The sequence below is a fragment of the Hydra vulgaris genome, chromosome 06 (genome assembly GCF_038396675.1).
Source record: "Hydra vulgaris chromosome 06, alternate assembly HydraT2T_AEP".
Taxonomy (NCBI): Eukaryota; Metazoa; Cnidaria; class Hydrozoa; order Anthoathecata; family Hydridae; genus Hydra; species Hydra vulgaris.
Genome location: NC_088925.1, coordinates 56,954,366 through 56,981,368, shown reverse-complemented (window position 1 = coordinate 56,981,368; position 27,003 = coordinate 56,954,366). Strand labels below are relative to the sequence as shown.

Below are 27,003 nucleotides of genomic sequence, written 5' to 3'. Positions count from 1 at the left end.
CAACCACGTCAAACAAACATTCCAAATCACTATTTATCTCGAAATCGCTGTTAAAAAATGCCATTTTTTAAACTTGTGCAGGTTTGCCGGGTCGTTGTGCAGTTTTCAAGTTAAAATCGAAAAACAATGGAAACGGTCCGTGTTTCCAGACTATGTATTCTTATGACTATGCATTAACAGATTAAAAACACTCTTGTTCGTAAATAAAATTTTGAATTATGACTTTTAAAACTGAAAACTAACAAGAGTCTGCGTATAACAAATTAAAACCAAGTTTGTGATGGTGTTTTACTGTTTTGAATTCAGAAAAACTCCTATGACTGATGGTTGCTAAGGCGTTGTTAGGGAATTTATTTTCAAGTGTCATCTACTAAAATGATATTAAATCAACTTTTATATCATTTTTGAGACTAATTTTTTTTTTATATGTTCAAGGAATGGTTATAGAATCAAAATACCCAAAAATCTAAAAATTGATTTTTTTCAAAAAACTTGCTTTTTTTCAGTTGTGTGCCACCTTAAAATTAAAAACAACTGAGAGTAAGACCAATTATAAAAGTTACGTAAGACTATTTGAACGCCTTAGGAAAAATTCAAAATTAATATACTACACTAATTTACTTGAAAAATACAAATTAAACTCTAAACGCACTTGGCAACTAATAAACGAAATTACGGGTAACACTAAAAAAACATCGCAATCTTTGCCCTCAGTTATTAAAGTAGATGATAATTTTATTCTTGATCAAAAAACAATTGCTTCCGAATTTAATAAATATTTTGTATCTGTAGGACAAAACCTACCCGAAATAATTCCAAACCCTAAAATCATTTAAGGCAACATATGACCCTCTAAACTCGTATCTAAATTTTTTTGATTTGTCTTTTGAAGAGTTTGAATGTGCTTATTAATTGTTAAAGTCAAATGAAGTAGTTGGTCTAGATGATGTCAATGGGAATGTTATTATAAACTGTTTTGACGTTTTAAAAGACATACTTTTCTAAATTTTTAAATGCTCTATTAATCAGAGAGTTTTTCCTGATGATTTAAAAATAGCAAAAATTACTCCTATATTAAAGAAGCAGAAAAAACTAATGTTAAACACTATCGTCCAATTTCTATCCTCTCTGTTTTTTCTAAAATTTTAGAAAGAATTTTGTACAACAGAATATACAATCACCTTTTATCAAACAAATTATTATATAAAATGCAATATGGATTTAAAAAAAATAATTAAACAGAGCATGCAATTATTCAGCTTACAAGAAGTATATCAGACTCATTTAATAATTCTAAATTCACATTGGGAGTATTTATTGATTTAGCGAAAGCGTTTGATACCATTAATCATAAAATTCTTGCTATAAAATTAAAATGTTGTGGTATAACAGGCAATGTTTTAAAATTGATAAAAAGTTATTTAACTAATCGCAAACAATTTGTTTACGCCAATGAAACATTATCATCAAATTTGTTAAATATTACATGTGGAGTTCCTCAAGGATCCATATTAGGACCTCTTCTTTTCCTTATTTATACTAATGATTTATACAAAGCCTCGGATTAAATAATAATTATGTTTGCTGATGACACCAATTTATTTATGTCACACAAAAGCATTCCTACTTTATTTAGATGCTAGAACATCGAGTTAATCAAAATATCTGACTGGTTTAAGACTAACAAATTATGTCTTAACATTGATAAAACTAAATGGGTTCTTTTCCATTCTCTTATCAAAAAACATAAACTGCCAATTAACATGCTTCATCTTGTTATTGACAATATACAAATTAAACAAGTAACAGTAACCAACTTTCTAGGTGTTTGTATAGATGAAAATCTTACATGGAAAAGTCACATTAAAAACTTATCAAGTAAAATTTCAAAAAGTATAGGAATATTGTACAAAGCAAGAAATGTTTTAAATAAACGTACTTTAGTACAATTATATCACTCATTTATTCATTGTCACATAAACTATGCAAACATAGCTTGGGGTAGTGCAAAGAAAATTAAACTTAAACCTCTTTATTGTCAGCAGAAGCATGTAGCACGTATTTTAAAGACCGTTATACTCATGCCAAGCCTCTATTATTTGAAATGAAAGTTTTTAATATATATGAGCTTAACATTTTTAATATTCTTTGTTTTATGTTTAAATGTAAAACCAATTCATCCTCTATTTCGTTCCGTAATTTTTATTCATCGAAAGATAAAAATAAATACATTTTGCGGAATGATAATTTTATTAAGCAGCCCATTTTTTAAACAAATCTTTTTAAACTTTGAATTGATTATCGCAGACCATTCTTATGGAATAAAATAGTTTTAAAACATTTTACTAAGGATTTTATTCATCAAAGCAACTTCATTTAAACGAAAGCTTAAAGAACTCATTTTTACAATCGAAGATGTAACAATATTTTTTTGATATTTTTTTTTAGTGATCTTCCTTTTTACCCCCTATTTAACTATTTGTTTTTATTATTATGTATTTGTATTTTAAAATATTGTAACGAAATGCTTATTTATAATGTAATAAAAAGAACAAAAAAAAAATGTTTTTGATCAAGTTTAAAGTTTCCAACAAGTTCGCTTTGATAGTTGGTTCCAATCGTTCCAATGTGTACTGCTGTTGTTCAATGTCATGCGTACTTCTAAACCGAGTCGCTCGACTTTTGATAACGTTAGTTCCAATTTTCTTGTTAATGTAGCGATAGGATCTTCGCGATATATCTTCGCGAGGATGTAGCGATAGGATCTTGCTTAGGAGACATTCTAAATTTTGTTGTAGGTTTCCTTAGTCAGTTGATAACTTGTTGAAGTGTTTAGTAGATTCCAAATGTCCTTGTAGGAGCGCCACTTTTGTTGTGAATTTAATATTCTGTTTGTTGCGCTCAACTGACTAAGGCATGTTAATTTTAACGCCTAATATAACTTTAACATAAACCAACGATATTTATACACAACTGGCAATTATCCGTTAATAAGATACGTTACTTAAGTATTTCTTTGATACCAAGATAATCACTCCACCTTCATGTCACGTCATCGCGTGATATTAGGGTGGAGTGAAAAAAAAAAAAATTTTTTTAATGGTTACCAAAAGTTGTCACTGTAGGTGTCTTAACAAAAACAATTTTTTTTTTGAATGATTTCTTCTGCCCTCTACTGGCGATTTAATTTTTGGAAAATTTTAATTTTTTTGTAAAAAGTCAATATTTTTTGCAAAACAATTTTTTCCCAAATGTCTTATCATAGAGCCTATTATACTATTGGAAAGTTTAAATCTAAGTCTAAAAATGTAAAAATCATTGAGATGATCAAAGGATTGATAAAAGTGTGATTTTTCAAAAAATTCATACTAAGCAATAAGCCTCGATTTCTCGAAAACCGTTATAATTGACATAACTCAGAAATCCTTAGAAAATTTATATCAAATGACATGTATTTAAATTGAAGTGTTAAAAAGTATGTTTGAATTTGCATTCAAGTCATTATAGCATTTTAAAAATTTAAATGAATGATGTGTTATTTATGATTTTTTTTAAAAAATTCCATGTTTAATGACATCCAAATAGTTAAATTAGACAAAATAAAGTGCTATATTATTTCAGTTTCTAAAAAATATATAAATTTTAAGTCATATTTACTCTATATCTACGGAACAGAATTTCTTTTTTCATTGGGCATGTATAAATAAATGTCTTTGTAAAATATGTCTAGATATACCTATACCATATGTCTAGATATACCCTACTATAACATTACTATTATAAGGCTACCTAATTTTTTTCAGTTATTTGCATGCAATCAGGTTCAGTAAAATTAGCCAAACTCCGTAATTTAAGATATTAAAATGATACAACAAAGTCAAGTGTAACTGCTACTCCTCGGTAAATATTTTTTGATCACACAATTTTTACTTTGCTTGTAGCTTGTAGGTGAGTACATGATATCGACAATGAAAGTTGCATGGAGAAAACCTCCTGCTTGTACAATTTTAGGCAATCTGAAATGAATGAAGTTGAGCATGCTGCCAACACAAATGAATATGTTTATGAAATACAAGTGGATTCGACATGATTTGAAAATCAAGAAGAACCCACAAAAAGAACTTACGTCTCTCTTAAAAGAGAGACGTAAGTTCTTTTTATTATAAAAGTCACCTGTTATAAAACTTTTGTCGGATAATGAGTTGGAGTTATTTGTTAGTAGTGGGGAAACACATATTATTGAATTTCCTCGTTTTGTATGCCGGACGCAATCAGTTCAAAGATGTGTAAAAAATGTTACCGAAGCTTCAAAAGCAGTCATGGGGCAGAAAGCTCAATATGGTATCATTCGGACAGGAAATGCTGTCAAAACGGTAATGCCTTTGTTCAACACAAAAGAAGAATACTGCACAGGATGACAAACTGACTTCAACATTAAAGGACAATATTTTAAAAAACTAAACCGTGTAATCAATGTTACTTAATTAAATTTTTGTAATTTTTTATTATTTTTCATGCATTCGTGGCCAGTGACTTTTGGGATTTCTTTGAAAAAAAATCATAAATTTATCATTTATTTAAATTTTCACAATGCTAGAATGACTAGAATGCAAAATCAAACAATCTTTTCAACACTTCAATTTGAATACATGACGCTAAATGTCAGTTTTCAAAGGATTTCTAATTAACTTCCAATATGGCTGCAAGCAACTACTATAATATAATTTGAAAGTTATATATAGGTATATATATATATATATATATATATATATATATATATATATATATATATATATATATATATATATATATATACATATATATATATATATATATATATATATATATATATATATATATATATATATATATATATATATATATATATATATATATATATATATATGTATATATATATATAGATATATATATAGATATAGGGAGAGAGTTCCAAACCATTTAAAGATGGGGAAAAAACTAGATTAATAAAAGTTTTTAGAGCATGAAGTAACAAACGCAGTAAAAAGATACAATTTTGTAGAATATCAAGCGAAAATGAGTTTGTGTTCATGGCACTAGTAATGATAGTTTGTTTGAGCAGCAACCATGATATTATTTGTAGAAAATAGAAAGAGATGCAACCTTACAGCGGTGGGTGAGAGACTAGCTTGGCAGATAAAGCAGGTCAAAACTACGTTTAAAATGCCTTATTTAGAAGAGAAAGAGTATCATTGGAATACCAGCCCAAATATGACAACAGTACGAATAAGAGGTTTTAGAGAAGTAAAATAATGGAGAGCACAACAATAAGATAGAAGGAGGTACTAACTTTGCAATGGGTTGTAAATATGGCTTCCATGAGAGGATAGTAGTGAATTATAATCCAAAAAGACGTAAAGAAGAGAGACGTAAGTTCTTTTTGTTCTTTTTACGTCTCTCTTATTTATAAAGATCATTGCGTAGACCTATCTAAAAGAGAAAAAGAAAAAACTGAACACAGGCTGAAGTTAGAGATAAGATACAAGTCAAGGAGTGAAAGTAAGCAATAAGGATTATCAGCTAAACAAGCCATAAAGATAACTTGCTGATTAAAAGGTTGAGATATGCAGAAGTTATTGAGCTTTAATACCCGTAGGGTCAGTAGTGTTGTCAAGTCAAGTCATTCAGTGTGATGAGCATTAAAATCACCAAATAAAACAATATTAACAAGGAAATAAAGAGAAGGGGGTTCGTTATTTTGATTAGAAACTGCATCAAAAAAATTGCAGCCATTAGAAAAAGGAGATAATGGGCAGAGAATTCAAAACTGGTTTCTCGACAAATAGGCGAGTTGATGGCTAAGTATATGCGTTTTGCAAATCAAAGTAGCCATCAATACTAAGATCCGTAGTAGAAACAGCTGAGCTCAAGTTAGTCTCACAAAGAACAAAGAAATCTTGTAAATTTTGCAAGATATTTTTGCTCAATAAATTCAACTGATGGAAGGTTGCTTCGAATACAAAAAATATTTGTAAAAAATGTGTTAAAACAGTTAGGTGGTGGTGAGTTATTTTAAGGATGGTTTAAGTTAAATAAGCTTGATTTATTTATAGATAGGGCATGGTATCCTAAGAAATGATCGATGCAGTCTTAATGCAAAGATTATTCCGTTTTCTAGCGCAAAAGTTTTTGCCTCGAAGACTTTTTAAAAGGCAGTCGCTTTGGATTTTTAAGTTAGAGTTTATTTCTTCTATCTTTTGTCTAAAAAAGCAAACCCTTCAAGGCAGCAGAACATGGGGTCAGTAGCAGGTTGATCGTGATGGTCCTAAACCTGACCTGGAGTAATTAAAAGAACTTACTTTTGTAAACAGTACTTTAAAACATTAACGTTATATTTAGGAAAATATTTTGGAAATGCTTATAGTAAAAATATTTCATCAAAAGGAATACTCGAAAATAAGGTATATGCGTATGTTATATAGTTGTAGTAACTAGTTGGCAGAGTTGTGGCTAGGCTACCCCACATCCCCAATTTGGGTAGCACGGCGTATTAAGTCATTTGCAATTTTAGAGGCTTTTTTGCAAGTTTATGGGTTTCTTGTAATTTTTTTTTTTTGTGCAATATTAGCGGAGAAATATTCAGAATTTATAAAAAATACGCTTTTCTATTAGTTTAATTCAATTAATATTTTCTAAAAGAATACGCGTTTATATTAAAGCGTGTGTGTGTATGTGTGTGTGTGGTGTGTATAGACTTATTTACACACATAAATAAGGGATTTGGTGGACTTACTACAAAAAAATTATTTATCTATACATGATAAAGTTAATTAATTGGTAAAAAAAAAAAAAAATTATGACACTCTAAATTATTGCATAGCAATTTTTATTTTATGAAACGAATTATATATTTTGTATATAATAATTACTTTAATATGTTATTCACTTTTATTGTGGAATGTTTAATTGTTTTAATAATTTTTAAAATGCCTTGATTCTATTACAATAAGAAAATATAAAACAGTTTTAATTAGCAGTAAAAATTCTTATAGGTCTTTGTCTAATTTTTTATCAAATAAATAATGTTGTTAATAAATAAATGGATAATTAGTGTGAAAACTCAAAGAAAACGCTCGTCTAAAAACTTTTTTCACAGTGCAATAAATGACGCTTGTTTTGTATATATTCTTTTAATATTTACTTTACAAACATATGCTTGATACAAGTATAAAATCAAATTTTTTGTTTAGTTAGCAATTTTTTTAATGAATAGCGCGTGCAGAAAAACAAAAGCAAGATGCTGTTTAGAGGAGCAGCTTGCATGGCTCATGTTAGTTTTAGGAGAGCTTTTGAAAGATTTGTAATACTTAAGTATTTAATTATTTCTATTACCACATACAGTCGTGGCGAAAGATTTAGAATTAGCTTTAAAATTTACCAAAATTCAGCTATACACAAAACCTTGGGTGAATTATTAAAAAAATTAGTTTCTTCTCACGTTTAATTATATCATTCTACAGCAATGTTTCGCAATACAGCATCGCTCGTTTATTTACGTTTTTATGGGAAACACTAAAGAATTACCATGTAAAAAATCAAGTTATTAGATCAACAGTAAGTGTTAGATGAAAAAAATAAATCATCTTGAGAAATTTTAATGGTTCTAAAGATATCGCAGGTATGACGCATAGTAGATATAGATCTTCAGGAGAGTATTCCTCACGTAGACAAAGCGGTAGACCAAAGAAATTAACTGACAGATTAGTGAGATGTTGGTAGCATGTTATTAAAAATTCAAGCTTTTATCATTTAAAATCAAGGAAGAATCAAAATATAAAAATACTTTTTACATGAGTAAAAGATCAAAAAAGGAGTATTTTGTAGCTTAATCTGAAGGAAAAAAAAAATACTTTGAATCACAAAAAACGTCACAAAAGGTTTGGGTTTTGAAAGAAACACAAACCTCAGACAGAAAAAGATGGAAAAAGAAAGAATGAAAGAGAGAAAATTAATGTTCTTAGATGAAAGTACATTCCAACAGTTTGATACATCATGCAAGTATGTATAAATGACACTTTGCCTACTGTAAAACATTAACATTCTATCATAGTATGGGGTAACTTATCTGCATGGTTTCGTGGTTGGCTTAAAAGGCAAAACCATTAATTCTCAAGCATATATTGAAGTTCTAAAAGTAAAGCTTCTCTCTGGCACGCTTCCCTCTAAAGCATCTCACAAAACAACAATCTTCTATTAGGACGATGTGTCCTGCCATAATTATAAAGTAATGTAGAGCTTTTTTAAGAAGAACAAAAATCATGAACTCAAATTGTCAGTAAACAGCTCTAATGCCCAGATTTTTTTTTTAAGTTTTTTAGGTTCTCCAAGAAGTTATTACGAACTTATCACAGAGCACGAGAAATAGCATTTAACCAGAAAGTTCACGCTTCCAATATTGTGTATATAGCCAGAGACGGCTTTAAAGTATGGACCTTTAGTTCTGAAGCCAAAACTCTAATTTACTACACCACGGCTGTTAATGATCTCAATCTAATCAAACACCTAAGGACATTAATCAAACGAAAAGTCAGAAACAAACAAACATGGACCTATATTTGTTTATTTTTGTTCTATAAAAGACATATAATCTTTATTAAAAACACTCGGTGATTGCAAACTTTTGGCCATGATTGTGGCATATTAACGTGTTTGTTTGAAATTGCTGATTATTTAATAATCAGCAACTTCAAGGAAATTCATTTAAATGCTAAGTGTTAATAGAAATAACTAAAAATTTAAGTATGAAAAGTTTTTTATAGAATTAAAAAAAAAAGTAAAAAGCAATAAGCAATAATTAAAAATAATAATGAAAATCAAAAATTCCTTTTATTAACAAGTTTTCTTACGTGTTTTTATATAACAACTTTACTACTTTTTAAATTTTACTTTATAACTGCTACTTTTTTTACTTACTAACTTTATTTATATATTTAGGAACTAATTTGATTTATTTTATAATTAAGTGAACACCGCAGTTTGCAGTTTAACTTAAGTATATTTATTTCATTTAATTGGATACATTCGCTTTAGCCATTAGTTCAGTCAATCTTTCTTAGAGCTACAAGCTATATACTTGAACACCATAAAATTTAAAATTTATCATCAAAATTAAAAAAAAAAAGATTAACGGATTAATTTAGGAACTCAATTCAAAATTTTGATTTTAAAAAAAGGGTGAAAATCTGAAATTCAATCTAATGAGAATTTTGCTATATTCCCTAAGGGGATTTGTTTTTGAAAGTTACGATCTAAATGTCTTTTAAACGTTTTTTAAACGTACCGTAAAATGAGGTGACTTTGGCCAAATTTAAAATCTTTTTTTTTCAAAACTTAATTATAAATGATTAATATGTTGATATAAATTGCATTAGATGTGCATGATGCCAAAGAAATAAATAAACAAAATAAAAAATTAAAAAATTATTTCTTTGACCCTTTTTTTTTAATTTTAAGGGTGAGTCAAAGTCACCCCTATACTGGTGGTGACTTTGGCCACCTAAAGGAAATTATAGTTATTGATTAAAATCATTTCGTATTTTACATATTCACAGATACATGGATATTAGTTGATATGTTGTAAAGGCAAAAAAAATATTAAAAACAACAGCTTAAAACTAACTTACAAATTTATTCAAGATATAAATCACAAAGAAACCTTATTAATATTCAAAACTCAAAAAACTATGCATCAATCATCAAACTCTTTGAGCTAGAGTTATTCAATAGATTATCTGTAATTATCTGCTGTTCAAGAGTGGATACCTTGGTTTTTTTTACAACAGTCATTTTTTTTCTTGCCTTATTTGTATTTATAGCTGCTTGCATATTATCTACATCAATTGACGATACACTTTTTCCTGGGACAACAGGGGTATATGATCATCACCTCTAGCTTCAATTAAATATTGTATGAAAGAATCACTGACAAGAGAATCGATTTCTACTGTGACATCTTTATTTGTAAATGTTTTTTTTAGGAAGTCTATCTAGCACCTATTTTCGATCAAGTGGGTATAATCCAGTTTTTCTGAAGCCTGCCTTCATACTTTCACAACCAGGTTCTTCAATTTTTTCCATGAGACATTTAAGCAATGTTGGAAACTGGTCTTTTGGAAGGGAAGGAGCTTTACGTCCTTTGACACTTTCCTTCCAAGTTGTTAATATTTTTCTCCACTGAACTTTCATGTGTCAAAAATATGCAACATCTAATGACTACATTAAATGCGTGGAATTAGGAGGAAGTGCAATAAACTTGATATTGTTTTCTTCACACGAAGACAATACATATGTATTTATATGTGACAACAAATTGTCTCCAACTAAAACATGTTTTCCAGAAGTTTTTTTTAGTTCATTTAACAATAAAGGTTCAAACCAATCTGTAAAACAACTGGAGTCAGACCATCCACTCTTTGAGCGGTTATAACGTGCTCCTTTTGATCCATTTTCTGTCCAAGTTGTCCACATCAAATCTGCTTTATATACAATATATGGAGAAAGGATATGCCCTTCTGCATTACCACAATATATCAAAGATGTAGCAGACTTAGTTGAATTAATTATCCTCTCAGAATATTTTGATCCTCGCTGCGTTATTACTAGTTTATTACAGGGTCATCGGTTAAATTAGTTTCATCGTAATTCCAAATGTTTGATGGAGGAACCCCTGCCAGTTCAGGAGTGATGTTACCAAAAAAGTTATTAATAATAACAGTACCTACTTCTGCCCTCTTTCTTTTAATGTTACTTGTAAATCTGCTTATTTCTCTTAAGGAATGATTTTACCCATTCCACACCAGGCATATTTCCTGCAAATTGCCTAATAAACAATTTTTTACGGTCTGCATAAGACTTCATAATACTTCATAAATCATAAAAGTCAACTGGGAATACAAAAGAAGACATATTTATAACACAGTTTGCAAAAATTTCTTCTTCAATTTCACTAAATATTGTGCAACCACCTGGTTTTTTATTATGTATACCTTTCAGTTTATTCTTTATTGTTGATAGAGGAATTTTAAAGGTCAAGCAAGCATCTGTTTGTGTTAAATTACCACTTCTTACTTCTTTTAAACATTTGGTTGATGTTTCCTGGGTGTATGGAATATAATCATGACTCCCAGCAACATGTTTATATGTTCTTGGCATGGTTTCTTTGATATAAATATGATTATTAATTAATATTTTTTCCTAAAAACAAAAATTGAAAATTAAACCAATAAAAATATATTTGTAGACAACATTTTCTGAAAAATAAATCAAAAATATAATATTGAAAATCAAATAGTTACATTTTTTCACTTAGGGTAAAGTCACACCAAGTTGTGGCCAAAGCAACCCCATAAACTTTACTTAAAGTTAATTTTATTTAGAAGAGTTATAAATTTAGAAAATATTGTACAAAAATCATCCTATTTAAATTTACTATTAGTTATAACATCACAACCCACTCAAATATTAACAGCAGTTTCAACCAACTCACAATTTTGCAGCATATAAATTCAACAAATTTTATAGACTCAAACAAACAAAGAAAAAATTATATCAATAGTTCCGCAATTTACAATTAATCTAAGTAATAAATAAACAGAATAACTTTACTTTTGTGATAAACCTAAATTTGGTAGAAGTCCCAGAAGTACAAAGAAGTTTTTAAAAGTTAAAACTATTCTCTATAAATTAGCCAAAGTCACCTACTAGGCCAAAGTCATCTCATTTTACAATATTTAAAACATTCTTTATGTAAGAATGTTTAGAAGACGTTTAAAAGACATTTAAAATACATTTAGAACGTAACTTTTAAAAACAAATGCCCGCTGGGTTGTCGTTCAAAGTTTAAGTTAAAAATATTAGGCTTTTAATTTAAAAATAAAGCAATTAACTTAACCTACGGATACTTAACATCCAAAACAAAGAGTATCCGTTTTGAAGTGAAACAAAAAAGTGCAAAGAAAAAGAAAAAGCTACAGATGCTACTACCAATAATTTTTTCTACAATATTATACTGAAAATACGCAGTAATATTGTACGATAAACTAATCATTCGCGACTGGACTCCCAAAGAAAAGTAAAAAGTTTATGTTTTTATTTTATTTGTATTGCTTAAATTCTTATTAAAAATGGAAACAAACTTATTATCTAACTTTAATGCTAAAAATAACACACCCAATGTTAACGACATAAATAAAATTAAAGCTTTTCTAATAAACAAAAATATACTTTGAGAAAACAACCCTGAATCAAATATTAGCTTATATAAGGATGGGGAAGGAAAGTATAAGCTCTTATTATTACAGTTCAAACGTTTCAACACTAACTGCTAACATAGATGATAATGCACTATCCATCCTGCATCTAAATATAAAAAGTATACAAAATTTTTTTGATAAACTTAAGGAATTTTTAGCGTCAAAATAAATTTTCAAAGTATATGCCTAGTGGAAACGTGGTGCCGGAATAAAGAAATTGAAAATAACTCTAACTTTCAAATTAATAATTATAAAGTTATTCATCAATTGAGAGGATCTGAAAAAGCAGGAGAAGGAGTGTGCATTTTCATACACAATTCTTTAGATTTTAAACTTCGTAATGAATTGTGCTCAATAACAAAAGATTATAAGTTGTTAACCATTGAGGTATTAAACAACACCAGCAAAAACATAATTTTACGCGTCATATATAGACCGCCTTTAGGTTATATAAAAGCATTTAACAAACACTTTAAAGGCTTATTTACAAAAAATGATATTTGTGGCAAACTATTTTATTTTGTGGGCGATCTCAATTTAGACTTGCTCGATTATGAAAAAAATAAAAGCGTCAGAAATTTCACCAATATTATATTTCAAAATGGTTTCATTCCAATAATTAACAAACCATAATAACTAACAACAATTGATCAAATCATAATTAACAAATTCAAAAACATAAGTTTTTGACAAAACAAAAGTTAAGACTGGAATATTTGTCACTGACATTTCAGACCACTTTCCCGTGTTTATAATTTCACAAAAAAACATCAATAAAATATCAGAAAAAAATAAAATTAAAAAGCAAATAATTAATAATTTATTAGTACTTTTATCAATCGGTCATTCACAACAAATTGGGAAACTATTTTAAAAATTAAAAATGCAGAGAAAGTTAATGATAGCTTTCATAGCATATTTCAAAGCCACTCTAATGAAGCTTTCCCAATTATTAGTAAGTTTAACAAAATCAAATCCCAGCAAAATCCTTGGATAACAACGGGAATAATAAAGTCATAAAAAAAAAACAACGCTTATACGAAAAGTTTATTAAAAAAAGAACTTATGAAAACGAAGCAAAATATAAAAACTACAAACGGCTCTTCGAAACAGTTATAAAGTATTCAAAAAGGCAATATTATACTAATCAGTTACTTAACTGCAAAAATGATGTACAAAAAATGTGGCGCATAATGAAAGAGGTGATAAGAAAAAAAATCATAAGTACTAATGGGTTTCCAAAAACACTTATTATAAATAATCGTGAAATTATTAATGATTCTTTAATCGTTAATTCTTTCAATCATGCGTTTGTTAATTCGGGCCCAAGTTTTTTCTCAAAAATAAAAAATAGTAAAAATAGCTTTGAATCATACTTAACCTCTAATAATAATCTTATGGAAAACAATAAGTTATCTGAAAAAAACTACTTGGTGCTGTAAATTTATTAAAATCAAATAAAGGTAATGGGGTTGATTATGTAAGTAGCAATATAATGACTAAATCAATATTTTATTTAAAAACTCCGCTTTTGCACATTTTCAGTCTTTCCTTAGAACAAGGAATCTTTCCTGATAAACTAAAAGTTGCAAAGGTGGTATCAGTTCTAAAATCTGGAGAAGCAACTTGTATCGCAAATTATAGACGTATTTCAATACTACCATGCTTCTCAAAAATATTAGAACATATTATGTATAAAAGACTGTACTATTTCTTAGACATTAATAGCATTCTTTATAATAAACAATTTGGATTCAAAAAACGCTTACTCTACTGATCAGGTAATTGTTCATCTTGTTCATGATATTTTAAAATCTTTTGATGAAAATAAATATACTTTAGGCGTTTTATTGATCTCAGCAAGGCTTTTGACACTGTTAATCATTATATTTTATTAACCAAATTAAAAAACTACGGTATTAAAGACTAAATAAAAACTAAAATAAATGGTTTAAAAGCTACCTGTCAAATAGACAGCAAAATATTTCTCATAATTACGGAAAAACTAACAATATGAATATATCTTGTAGAGTACCACAAGGATCTATATTAGGACCGCTCTTATTTCTAGTATATATCAATGATCTGAGCAAATCTTGTAATGTATTAGACACAATTTTGTTGGCATATGATACTAATTTATTTTATGCTCACAAATATATAAAAATGTCATTCAAAACTGTAAACACAGAACTACTATACCTTGTGAATGGATTACAGCAAACAAATTATCTCTAAATTTAACTAAAACAAAATGTACTTTTTTCCATCGCTATTATGAACGAGACAAAATTCTATTAAAACCTCCAAATCTTTGTATTAACAATTGCGAATTAAAAAGAGAAGTATCATTAAAATTTTTAGGAGTACTTCTTGACAAAAATGTATCATGGAGAGATCATATAAAATATATTGAAGGTAAAATATCAAGGAGCATTGGCCTACTTTATAGGGCAAAACCTTTTTTAAATTCAAGTTGTTTAAAACTCTTATATTTTACTTTTATTCATTCCTATTTTAATTACGCTAATATTGCATGGTGTAGTACCAATAAAATTAAATTAAATAAGTTAAATATACTAAATATCTACCAAATAAATATTTATCATCCTCTAATTTTTATGTTCAAAATTAATAAAAGTATTATTCCAAAAACTTTTAATCTCTTATTCAAAACAAATCAGAATAAATACTTAATTAGATATTCAAATAACACCTATATAATGCCCAAAAGTTATTTTGCGGCAACTGAGTTTTCAATTTTTAATTAGAGGACCAAAGGCATGGAATAAAATACTCACGACTGAACTTAAAACTCTTACAATGTTAAATGAGTTTTAGGTGGTATCCAGCCATTATTTTGATGAAAAATGAAAAGTTTGAAAAAATGTTATTTAGAAAATTGAACCTTGTAGAATTCAAAAGTAAAAATATTTTTTCCAAAATAATCTTAGAATGTTAAGAATATTCTTCTTAAACACTTTAAGGTATATTTTAACCACATAGCAACGACCATTGCAACCTTTTTATCCTTTAAGTCCCTAAAAAACTAAATCTGTAACTATTCTTTTTTTAATGCTTTAAGTTTAAATTGGTCTAAATCTCATAAATCTAAGTAAAATTTTTAAAAAATCTAAGTCACATTATTATTTTAAACGCTAAATTTTTAAATCTAAGTAACATTATTATTTTAAACGCTATTTTTAAACGGTTTAACATTGTTTTTCTTTTAGAATTTAGATAAAATAATGCTTTTAGTTTTTGTATCTACCTATTCCAGTTAAAGGTTGAAAAGTAAATTGTGGCAAATAAAAAAAGAATAATAAGACCAAAGAAAGAAAGTTTAATGGCAATCAGCATAATACTTCCAATAACACCAATAAGCAATTTGATACAAACACAGGAACTTGTTCTACAAGTAGTAAAAAGCTGAAAAATAATCTTGAAAAAACAATATTTGATAATGATGAATTTATATTTTTTATGCATTTTTAAACAAATGAAAAGTTGTTTTGAAAAGTATGCTTCTTGTAATATATGTGGTACAAAGCTTTCCATGTTACATGATTATTCGAGACGTTTGGGGTTTTCTTTGTTTTTTCAAATTTCTCGCAGTGGTTGCGCATTTAAAGAAACATTTTTTTTTCTCCTGTTATCAAAAACAATAAACCTGGTATAATTACTAGTGAAATTAATATACGCAGTGTTATGGCATTCTGGGAGATTGGCAGAGGGAGAGATGCAGTGTTAACTTTTACCTCCATAATAAACATGCCACCACCTCTATCAAAACCTAGTTTTGATTGTATTGATAGCAAACTTTATGATGATTATAAATCAATTGGTGAGTAAAGTATGAAAAATACTGCTATGGAAGTTAGGAGAATACTGAAACCTGACTCTAATATGAATGATGTTATTGATTGTGGTGTTTCTATCGATGGTACTTGGCAGCGGAGAGGATATTTTTCTTTGAATGGTGTAACGTCTCACGAAAACAACAAGGTATTGGATACTGTTATATTATCTAATTTTTGTAAAGGTTGTCAAATTTGGGAAGCAAAAAAAGGGACACTTAAATATGAGCAGTGAAAAGTTAATCATTCCTGCCAAGTAAATCACATTAAATTAGCTGGTGCAACAGAAATATTTTACTCTTCAGTAAATAAATATAACATTCGCTATTCTAAATATCTTGTGGACGGAGACACTACCTCATTTAGCACAGTTGTTGCACAAAAACCTTATAGTGATGACCTTGTTCCAATAAAACTAGAATGTATTAAGCATTATCATAACCGTACAGGGAATCGACAACGTCTTAAAAGAAAAGAATTACAACGGGTAAAACTGTTTGATGGAAAAGGTATATCTGGTAAAGGTCGGCTCCCGGACAATGTAATCAACATCATGCAAAATTATGTTGGAATGACCATTCCGCAAAATTAAAATAGTCTTTTGGAAATGAGGAACTCCGTAATAACTTCACTTCATCATTGCACTAATTTTACTTCTGAAGAATATCATCATATATTTTGCATCAAGGGTGAAAAAAGCTGGTGTACATGGCAGTCTGATATAACAACTTGTCAAGCAACATACAAGAAAAAGGTAAATTTACCAGTTGCTATCATGGAAAAGATCTAGCCAGTATTTCAAGATCTAGCAAATACTGATGAGCTTACAAAATGCTTGCACCGCATGACTCAAAATGGAAATGAAGCGTTTAATCAATTAATTTGGAACCGAAAAAAATTAAGATCAGTTAGAAAACACAGTTTAAGACAAAAATTAGATAAAGAAACTGGAAATGATTATTGTTCTGGTGGTTCTTAATGATTTATCTGATAATAGTTGATCGCTTTGAAACTTTATAGTTACGTTTATAAAATTCTTGTCATAATATTGTTAAAGTTAATTGATGTAATTTATTAGTCTACTAGATGCATTTGCAGTCGATGGTTTCCAAGCTTACGAGCAGTTCAGAGATTGGAGATGGAATGACGGGGAATCTGTTAATGTGTATTTGGCCAATTTGCGTCAACTTATAGGTTTGGCCAACATTGAAAGCGAAGAATTATTGCTAAGAGCGTTCATAACTGGATTGCCGGTTGAAATTTCAAAGCAGCTATGAGCACAAATAAAATTATTTGGGATCAGTTTACAGGATGCGTTAAACCATGCACGAGTACTCATGACGGAAAAAAACAAAAGAAGATTATGTTTCAACAACAATCTCTGGTTTCTATAAACATGTTAAAAAACCATTCGGTACTGATTTTAACTGCTACAGTTGCGGCAAGCCTGGACTTGTTGCCCGTCTGTTTTTCGAAGAAACAAATTGTTAGTGATAGAATAAAATGCTTTAAATGTGGAGAATCTGGACACATTGCAAGATTTTATTCGTTGCATCAGGGAAACTCAAATAGGGAATTACCAGCGCCAGCTGTTTTTCTAAACAACTAACGGCGCTTCTAATATGCACTGTGCAGGTGAACACCTTTGCAGGAAAAGCACTGGTTGACAGCGGATGTACTCGAACTATAATTTCAAACAACATGGCTCAGAAAGCCGGTGTTCGTATCAGAAGAAATGACTAATGTTGCTGGTTGTTAATGAAGAATTTGTGAAAACGGAGGGAGAAGCTACAGTAACACTAATTATTGAAGGAAAAAACTCAAAACATCAGTAATGATTCTGAAAAGTGTTGTCAACGGTATTGATGCTATTATTGGTATGGGTGTCATTATTCGCTATGGAGGAGTGTATTTGTACAAGGAAAAAATTGAATTTGGTTTTGTTTCAATTTATGCAGAGAAACAAGCTGTTGGTATAAAGGAAAAGGATTTTGATGCTTATTTTGATGGTACAATGTGGACTGCTAAATACAAATGGAAACAAGGTCAACCACAACTGAGAAATTCTGTCGCGCAGTACAAGGTAAAACCCCAGTTGTTAAATCAATTTAATGACGAGATGGACTTATGGGTAAAAAATGGTTGGTTGAAACCATGCAACAAAGATGAAAAAAGTACAATAGGCATTGTCCCGTTAATGGCTGTTGAGCTGGAAAAAAAAGGAAAGATACGACCTGTTCTGGACTTTTGCAAATTTAATCAGTATGTTAATTCACATAATGCATCAAGTGACGCATGTGATGAAAAAGTTAGAAAATTTAGAACTGTTGGTGACAAATTTGCAACGCTTGATCTTAGACGCGCCTATATGCAAATACACATCGATCCGAGTTTGTGGGAGCATCAGAAGGTAGCCTACAAAGAAGAAAAGTACTAAAAGTCTACAAAGTAGTCTAGTCTACAAAGAAGAAAAGTACACGTCTTGGTTTTAGGTTAAATTCTGCCTGAAAAATAATGTCTTCAATCTTAGACTGTGTGTTATCTCTCAATGCAGGTATTAGTGTAGCAACTAACCACTACATTGACAACATAATTGTTAACTTGGAAAAGACATCAGTTGAAAAGGTCGTAAATCATTTAGCGTGTTATGGATTGGTAACAAAAAAGCCGGTGCAATGTGATATTGCACGAGTGTTGGGTTTGCAACTGTTTAGAAATAAAAAAAAGGAGCTTTGTTGGAAACGTGGAAACATTCCAAAGTCACAAGATATCAAAACTCAAAAAGTAACACGGCGGAAACTTTTTTCAATGTGTGGACACTAATTAGGTCACTATCCTGTTGGAGGGTGGCTCAGAATTGCCTGCAGTTTTATAAAACGTCATAGTCAAGGAAATGCTTGGGATGATCTAATAGGAGATCAAGTTCAGTCATGGTTGATCGAAATATTGCGCCGATTAGAAGTTTGTGATTCTGTGAGATGGAAATGGAATGCTAAAGGGATTCAAAATGGAGCAACATTGTAGTGTGATGCAAGCATGGCTATAGGGGCGGCTATAGAATACGATGGCGTTATAATTGAGGATGCAGCCTGGCTTCGAAGTACAAATGATGTTATTCATATTAATATTGCTGAATTAGATGCTTGGTGTGTGGAATAAACCTAGCTGCTAAGTGGGATATAAAGAGTTTGTCAGTATTCACTGATTCAGTAACAGTTCATGGATGGCTAAAAAGTGTACTGACTGAAAGTCATAGGACTCGATCAAATGCATTATCAGAAATGCTTATTAAAAGAAGACTTTCTTTAACGCAAGACTTAAAAAAAGAATATAATATAAATATCACGTTGAAATGGGTTCCGTCCTCCAAAAACAAAGGTGACGTGTTGACAAGAGTTTCAAAGATTTGGTTAAATGAGCTTTCGCGAAGAAATACTAAAGAACTATGTGGAGGGAGTATTGCTGGAGAAATTCGTAATTGTCACTCAAAGTATCATTTCGGCGTTAATCGGACAATGTTTACAGTGCAACGAAGACTTCCGCACGTATTGAGAAAAGATGTTGAAGAATGTGTTTGCAAATGTTGTCAATGTAATTCAATTGATCCAGCGCCAATAAAATGGGAAAATGGAGTGCTAGATGTACCAGACATATCGTATCGAAATGCTTGTGATGTGACTCACTATAAAGGGTCGCCATATTTAACAATGATTGACTGTGGACCAAGTAGGTTTGCTATTTAAAGAAACTTGCTTCGCAAAGATGCCAAAAATGTAGTAAGTTAATTGGAATCCGTATTTAGGGAGCATAGCCCACCGCAAGAACTGTTGATGGATAATGGAGCGGTGTTTAAATCCAGTGAATTTTCAAACATGTGAAAAATGGTGTTAAAAAAAGAAGTATAGATGTGCATATAGACCATCAGGAAATGGGATTGTGCAGCGTAACCACCGCACAGTAAAACGAACAGCTGCGAGGGCACAAATATGTCCGTTAGTAGCGGTATTTTGGTACAATGCAACACCAATGGTGGGAACAAACGTTTTTTATTGGAAATAAATATAGTTATAAATATTAGTTTTTTAAATTCTAATAAAAAAATCTTAAAAAAGCATCATGTTTTAAATATTTCGTAATAATAGAAGTATAAATTTGTGATAAAGGTAATAAGCATCAATAGCATCTATGTAGCCTTTATAAAAAACGAACATTAACATACAAAGCCATATAAATTAGTGTTTCTAAGTATATTCTTCCACCTTTGCCCTTCATATCCGTGGAGGCCATACAATTTTTTCGAAAAAACTCTGAATTTTTAAAAGGTAATTTAACTGTTAGACAGGGCTGTCCCGAAGTGGTCTCTCATGGGGATGGGAGGGGGGATTGTATGTATTTTTTGCCAACTAGAGACACACACACAAAAAGAAAAGGTCCTCAATATTTGCAATTAGCCAACTTTAGTTCAAAACTTGCTTGTGTCAACTTAAATGCTTATATGACAGCTTTGGGGGAAAGGGGTATATATTAGTAGAAAATCACTTAACAAAATATTTTTTTTATTTTACACTGAGTTTCATCAATAAAGACTCATCAGAAATGATGAGTCTTTATTGATGAAACACAGTGTAAAAGCATTTCTGATGAGTCTTTATTAAAAAAAACACAATGTAAAATGAAAAAAAATTTTGTTAAGTGATTTTCTACTGATGCATAATTGCTCTGTTCTTTTAAGAACATTGAGCACTCTATTTTGTAGAATACATTTAAAAATTGTATTTTTTGCCAACTAGAGACACACACACAAAAAGAAAAGGTCCTCAATATTTGCAATTAGCCAACTTTAGTTCAAAACTTGCTTGTGTCAACTTAAATGCTTATATGACAGCTTTGGGGGAAAGGGGTATATATTAGTAGAAAATCACTTAACAAAATATTTTTTTTATTTTACACTGAGTTTCATCAATAAAGACTCATCAGAAATGATGAGTCTTTATTGATGAAACACAGTGTAAAAGCATTTCTGATGAGTCTTTATTAAAAAAAACACAATGTAAAATGAAAAAAAATTTTGTTAAGTGATTTTCTACTGATGCATAATTGCTCTGTTCTTTTAAGAACATTGAGCACTCTATTTTGTAGAATACATTTAAAAATTGTTTATATATATATATATAAACAACTTTTAAAAACTCTTCTTGAACTTGGCTGATTAAAATCTCCCCATTAATTAATTTCATGATGATCTGAACTCAAGTCATTAATTTGAGCTGTTTGAAAAACCTTATCTGTTGAATTGCTATTAACTTCAACACAAATAACATCTTAAATAATTTGTTTGTTCATTGCAGAGTTTGTTACCAACCACTTTGTAGTTTCTTATCACTTTCTAGGCACTGTTTGATTATTTCTTAAATTGAGTGCCAGGTTATTTTTTGGTGCGGTTCATTATTAAATTTTAATGTTAATAAGTTATCAACTATGTTTTAACTAAGTTTCGGAAACCAATGATGCATTTTTTGCAACTTAAAAAAGTGATGCTTAAGCAATTTGTTTGTTCATTTACCTTTCGACAATTTTTTCTTTGAATCGATTTCGTAAAAATATTTTAACGTCATTGTCCGATAATGGGGCTGTCTGTATAGTCTCGAAGTATAACAATTATATATAAAGTTAGTATAGAATGTCTTTCATTAAAATAAGAAAAATATTTATCAAAATATACATGTTATTGCTAAAGGGCGTTCTTCTGTTCAGTATATGAGCTTTTATAAGTTAAAGTTTAAGTAAGGAGAGAAAATTATTCTTTTATCATTTTCAAAAAGGCGCTTCAAGTATTTGTTCCAAGTGATAATTGTTTTTTAAATTTATTTTATGGAGTTTTCCTAAGTTCGGTGCCTAGTCCTGCTGCCCGTCTGGCCTCGCCCTTAGTACGGTCCTGTATATTTATATGAAAAAAAATGTCTGTAGACAAAAAATTATATATTTATGACAAGTATATTAAAGGTAAATATTATTCTTTCCCTTACATTGCTTATCAAATATATATATATATATATACATATAATATATAATATATATTTATAATTATATATATATATTTATATATTTGTATATATATTTATATTTATATATATATATATATATATATATATATATATATATATATATATATATATATATATATATATATATATATATATATATATATATATATATATATATATATACTAGCAGTAAGCAACCTGTAATACGGGTTAGTAATAAATAAATAACAATTTGACTTAATATATCTAAAAAATATCTAATACAAATTCATCTATTTGGGTTGCCATTGTCCTGGTTTTTTCAAATGTGTGTGTGTGTGTGTGTGTGTGTATATATCTTATATACATACACAATACATTCATACATGCATACATACATACATAAATACATACATATATACATGTTATAGTGCACATATATATATATATATATATATATATATATATACATATATATATGTATATATATATATACATATACATATATATATACATATATATATATATACATATATATATACATATATATATACATATATATATATATATATATATATATATATATATATATATATATATATATATATATATATATATACATATAATATATAATATATATTTATAATTATATATATATATATTTATATATTTGTATATATATTTGTATTTATATATATATATATATATATATATATATATATATATATATATATATATATATATATATATATATATATATATATATATATATATATATATATATATATATATATACTAGCAGTAAGCAACCTGTAATACGGGTTAGTAATAAATAAATAACAATTTGACTTGATATATCTAAGAAATATCTAATACAAATTCATCTATTTGGGTTGCCATTGTCCTGGTTTTTTCGCTAAAGAACGCTATAAAAGTTTTAATTAGTTTAGCATTGTGCACTCCTCCGTAAAAATTGGACAATTTATTGGTCTTGGCATTCAGTAAAGACCGCGTAACTTTAAATATTAGGTTATTTTTAATAACAGCAAGCACCAGAGAAGGAAAGCCAAGTACAATTTACCAACACCCAAAGAAAAAAAAAGATCATCTCAAATTACAAAAGCGTTATTTTACAGATTTATTATTGTATTTTAGAATAAGTAAGTTTATTATTAAAGGGTAGCATTATTTTTTATATTTATTATTGTGTTCATGAATTAGCGACTCGTAAAAACATTTCTTAAACATGGTCAAAATCAATTATGGTAACAAAAAATACATTAGAGCTTAGTAATAGCAGAGTGTTCCAATAGTGATCTCCTAGATTAATAAACTTTTGTTAAACAGAGGAGACAGACTGTGTTTCAAAGACACTGTGTTAAAAAAAAGTTACAATAAGTTATATTAATAAATTAGTTATTGTTTTTCATGGCATCGGCAAAAATATAAAATGTAAACTAATAAAGCAATGACGACTAAAAAAATTAAAAATAAAAAACGAATACAATTATGTTTGAACTTCAAAAAAATATATAAAATCATTTTATTTTAGGATAATCATAATCAGTTATTTGAAAATACAATAAAATTTGATTTGTAAAAAAATGCAGTGACTAATATTAGAACTAAAATATATATAACAAATCTGATAATAGTCTAATTTTTTTACAGTCATAAAAAAAGTTATTATAATAATCTTTAAATTATCAGTCGTGATATCATAGAATATCTAAAAGTAATGAGAAACAAAGTTGAGTATAATAAAAAGTAGATATATGTAAGGTTGAATTTAAATTAAAATAAAAATATTAGCACTTATCTGATGGGTCCAAGAAATTATAATTGGTAACTTTGAAAAAAGAAAAAAAAAGAAAAAGATATGTAGCTTAACAAATTCTAGTATTTATATTTTGATACTGATTATAGTAAGGTTTATACTTAGTCTTAGTTCTAAAGTGTCTTAAGTAAAAAATAATTAACAGAAATTAAGACCACCTAGCACTATATAGTGCCAAGTAATACCACACTTAGTAACTTACAATACAACTTATTAACACCTCTCGACTGGCAAGGATAACAATCTTGCTTTACACACTGCTAAGTAACACGACTTTTTAAACCCAAAAATAAAATAAAAAAACAGAATATAAACAGATAAGCTTTCAACATATTATATTTTATAAACTATTACCATTAACTCTATTACACATGAAAACATACCTATCATAAACTATTAATTAAAGTTTGAAAATAAATTTGTGTACTTTTTATTTACGACACACCATTATAGCAGTTGCAGGCAAAAGTATTAAAAAATTTAATTCAACAGATCTTTTTATTACTTTAACTTTTTAATAGTAACCATAGCATTTTCATAGTTTTTTTTAAGACTTCCTAAGTAAATAGAAAACTATAACGCACCCACCTATAATGGTCTGACCTCATGATTGTTTCCAAGGTTGCTTACATCTTCATGTAAGGCATCATATTGCATGCTTCTCAGTTTGCTTTAGTTATTTCTATGAAAGAATAACACTGCTCTTCAATTTTAACAAATGCATCAGCAGCATATTGCTGAAATAGTTTCTTGCCATGATTTAACAGGATTTCTAACCAATTTGCATGTTCAGGGTTGCGAACCAATTATGCTATTTCTTGGAAAAAAGTGAATAAGCCGTAGGATCTAAGTTAGCTGACATACTCAATATAACTTCTAAATGACCTTTTGGGTAAATAACTTCCCTAGAAGCAGGTGGAACACCATCTTCTCCAACGAATACAACTGCAACTTCACTAACTATAGTTTACAAATAAAACATTAAATTATGTAAGCAAAGTTTATTGCGATGTTATTGGTTTCTAAAATGTACTGCCTAGAAACCTCTTTATTAAAAACTTTATTTAAAAAAGCCTAGAAACTTCTTTATTAAAAACGAAAGTGAAACGACACTACTATAAAATTAGTGAATTCATATTAAGATTAAATATAGAAAAACAAACATTAAATAACACAATTATATCCTAAACCACAATTCATTCATGCAAGAGAAATTATTATACATTTAATGAAAATCTAGAAACATTTTTTTTAAAGAGCAAAGGTTTTAACAATACTATAGATAAATTTTACTTATTGCAAAATGTTGTCATGGCTTTTATCTGAATTATTAAAAGCGCGTAAAAGCATGAAACTATCCATATCTTTTAACCCTACACCCAGGGTTGCAAAAAAACCGGTTTTTTTTAAAAAAACCAAAAGCCATAGGTTTTTTACTGCTTTTTCTACCCCCAATTGGTTTCTTAACTAAGAATGAACAAGGCCAAAAGTTGAAAAAATGCTTTCGATTCCAGTGCTAGAAGCTGGTGCATTTAATAAACCTTCAATATCCATTATGTTACCATCCGCAATTTTTAGAGATTTCCACCATTCTATTGGTGATACATTTTTTAAAATAGATTCACTATACAAATAGCTTTTATCGAATGGAGCAGATTTGGCTTTTAATTTAAATATTATTGGTAACAAATTCTTGAAATCTTTATCTGCGAAACTCATGACAGCTTCGTTTCATTTTCAGAAAGATTACATCCAAAATATCTAGGATCTATTGTATTTGCTAGGAAATGAGCATCACTGACAGTCTGAAGGTATCTAGATTCGATTTTTTTTTTTTTCGTTTGTTAAAAATGATAAACTGTTTATCAAATCTTTAAAAATTTCAACAGTGTCACTTATTTTTGTATGACGCCTATGCAACTTATCTAGAGCTACTGCAATTGGTTTTGATATTTTTAATATATCTTCTGTGTTTCGCTTTATCTGTATATCACTTACTTTTTTACCAATCATGGGATCTAAGTCTTTATTTTTTTCAAACATTGTGAAAATGATGCTCCAGTTGTTGACATATTTTCAAGTGAACCACATACAGAACTCCAGTGAGTATCAGTAGGAAGTGGTAATTTTGTTCCTCCATTTAATTTATAAATTGCTTCAGCTTTATGATTATTTCTTATATATTCTATTATCTATGTAACATTTGCTCACATTTTCAATGTTAAGATCATTTGCTAAAAGATTTAGCATATGAGCAGCAAACCCATAAGTTATGATAATATCTCTTTCAGATGACAGTACTTGTCTCATTGATTTCATATTAGCTGCATTATCAGTCACAAAGCTTTTTACTGTGCATCCAAATTTACATCTTACAGAATCTATTGCTTCTCTTGCTAATTGTGTAAGATATTCACCAGCATGTGAATGATCAGAAGTGTTGATTGTTTCTACTAAAATGTTAATTTTATCTGTAATTACAGAGATACAAACGATAGATTCATTATGTACATTACTCCAGCCATCTAAAGACATGGCTACAATTTTCCCATTCAATACATTACATTTTTTAATTTCTTCTGCGTAAAGCCTATCTAATATTTCTTCTCCATTTTGAGTTCTATTAGGTTAGATTGTATCCTGGATAAAGCATATTGATAAATTTTTTTATTTTTTATATATAAAATTATTTGTGTTCAACTGTTCTGAAGCTAGAGTTTGTACTTTATATAAATCTACCAAGTCGCAGATCAAATAAATCTTTCTCTTTGAGGCTTGTTCATGTGAACAACTTATCAATTTTCAAATATTTATCAACTGATGTTGAATTGGACTGAGACCTTTTCATTTATTATTGTCATGTTGATGGTGAGTTACCTTTAAAATGAAATTGCAGTTTATTGAATTATTCTAAGTTAGTATGTCTATACGAGATAGTTTAAATATATATGTTTACAATTTAGGGAAAATTTAAAATTTAAAATGGCAATGCAGTA

The 27,003-nt window shown here is 28.7% G+C and overlaps 1 protein-coding gene across 1 annotated transcript; it reads left to right on the top strand.

Annotated features, from left to right (window-relative positions):
• Positions 1-18,661: 18,661 nt before the first annotated feature.
• LOC136081531 (uncharacterized) lies at positions 18,662-19,890 on the top strand. Its single transcript, XM_065798856.1, has 3 exons — positions 18,662-18,845; positions 18,975-19,167; positions 19,287-19,890. The coding sequence occupies exons 1-3, from the start codon at positions 18,662-18,664 to the stop codon at positions 19,888-19,890; spliced, it is 981 nt and encodes a 326-aa protein (XP_065654928.1).
• Positions 19,891-27,003: the final 7,113 nt, after the last annotated feature.

What these genes read in the sequence shown, in the direction of transcription:
- LOC136081531 (XM_065798856.1), top strand. Translation starts at nt 18,662, where the DNA reads ATGTCTTCAATCTTAGACTGTGTGTTATCTCTCAATGCAGGTATTAGT. An exon ending in TGATATTGCACGAGTGTTGG is followed by an intron (nt 18,846 to 18,974) that starts GTTTGCAACTGT and finishes GACACTAATTAG; the next exon opens with GTCACTATCCTGTTGGAGGG. An exon ending in ATTCAAAATGGAGCAACATT is followed by an intron (nt 19,168 to 19,286) that starts GTAGTGTGATGC and finishes TTGCTGAATTAG; the next exon opens with ATGCTTGGTGTGTGGAATAA.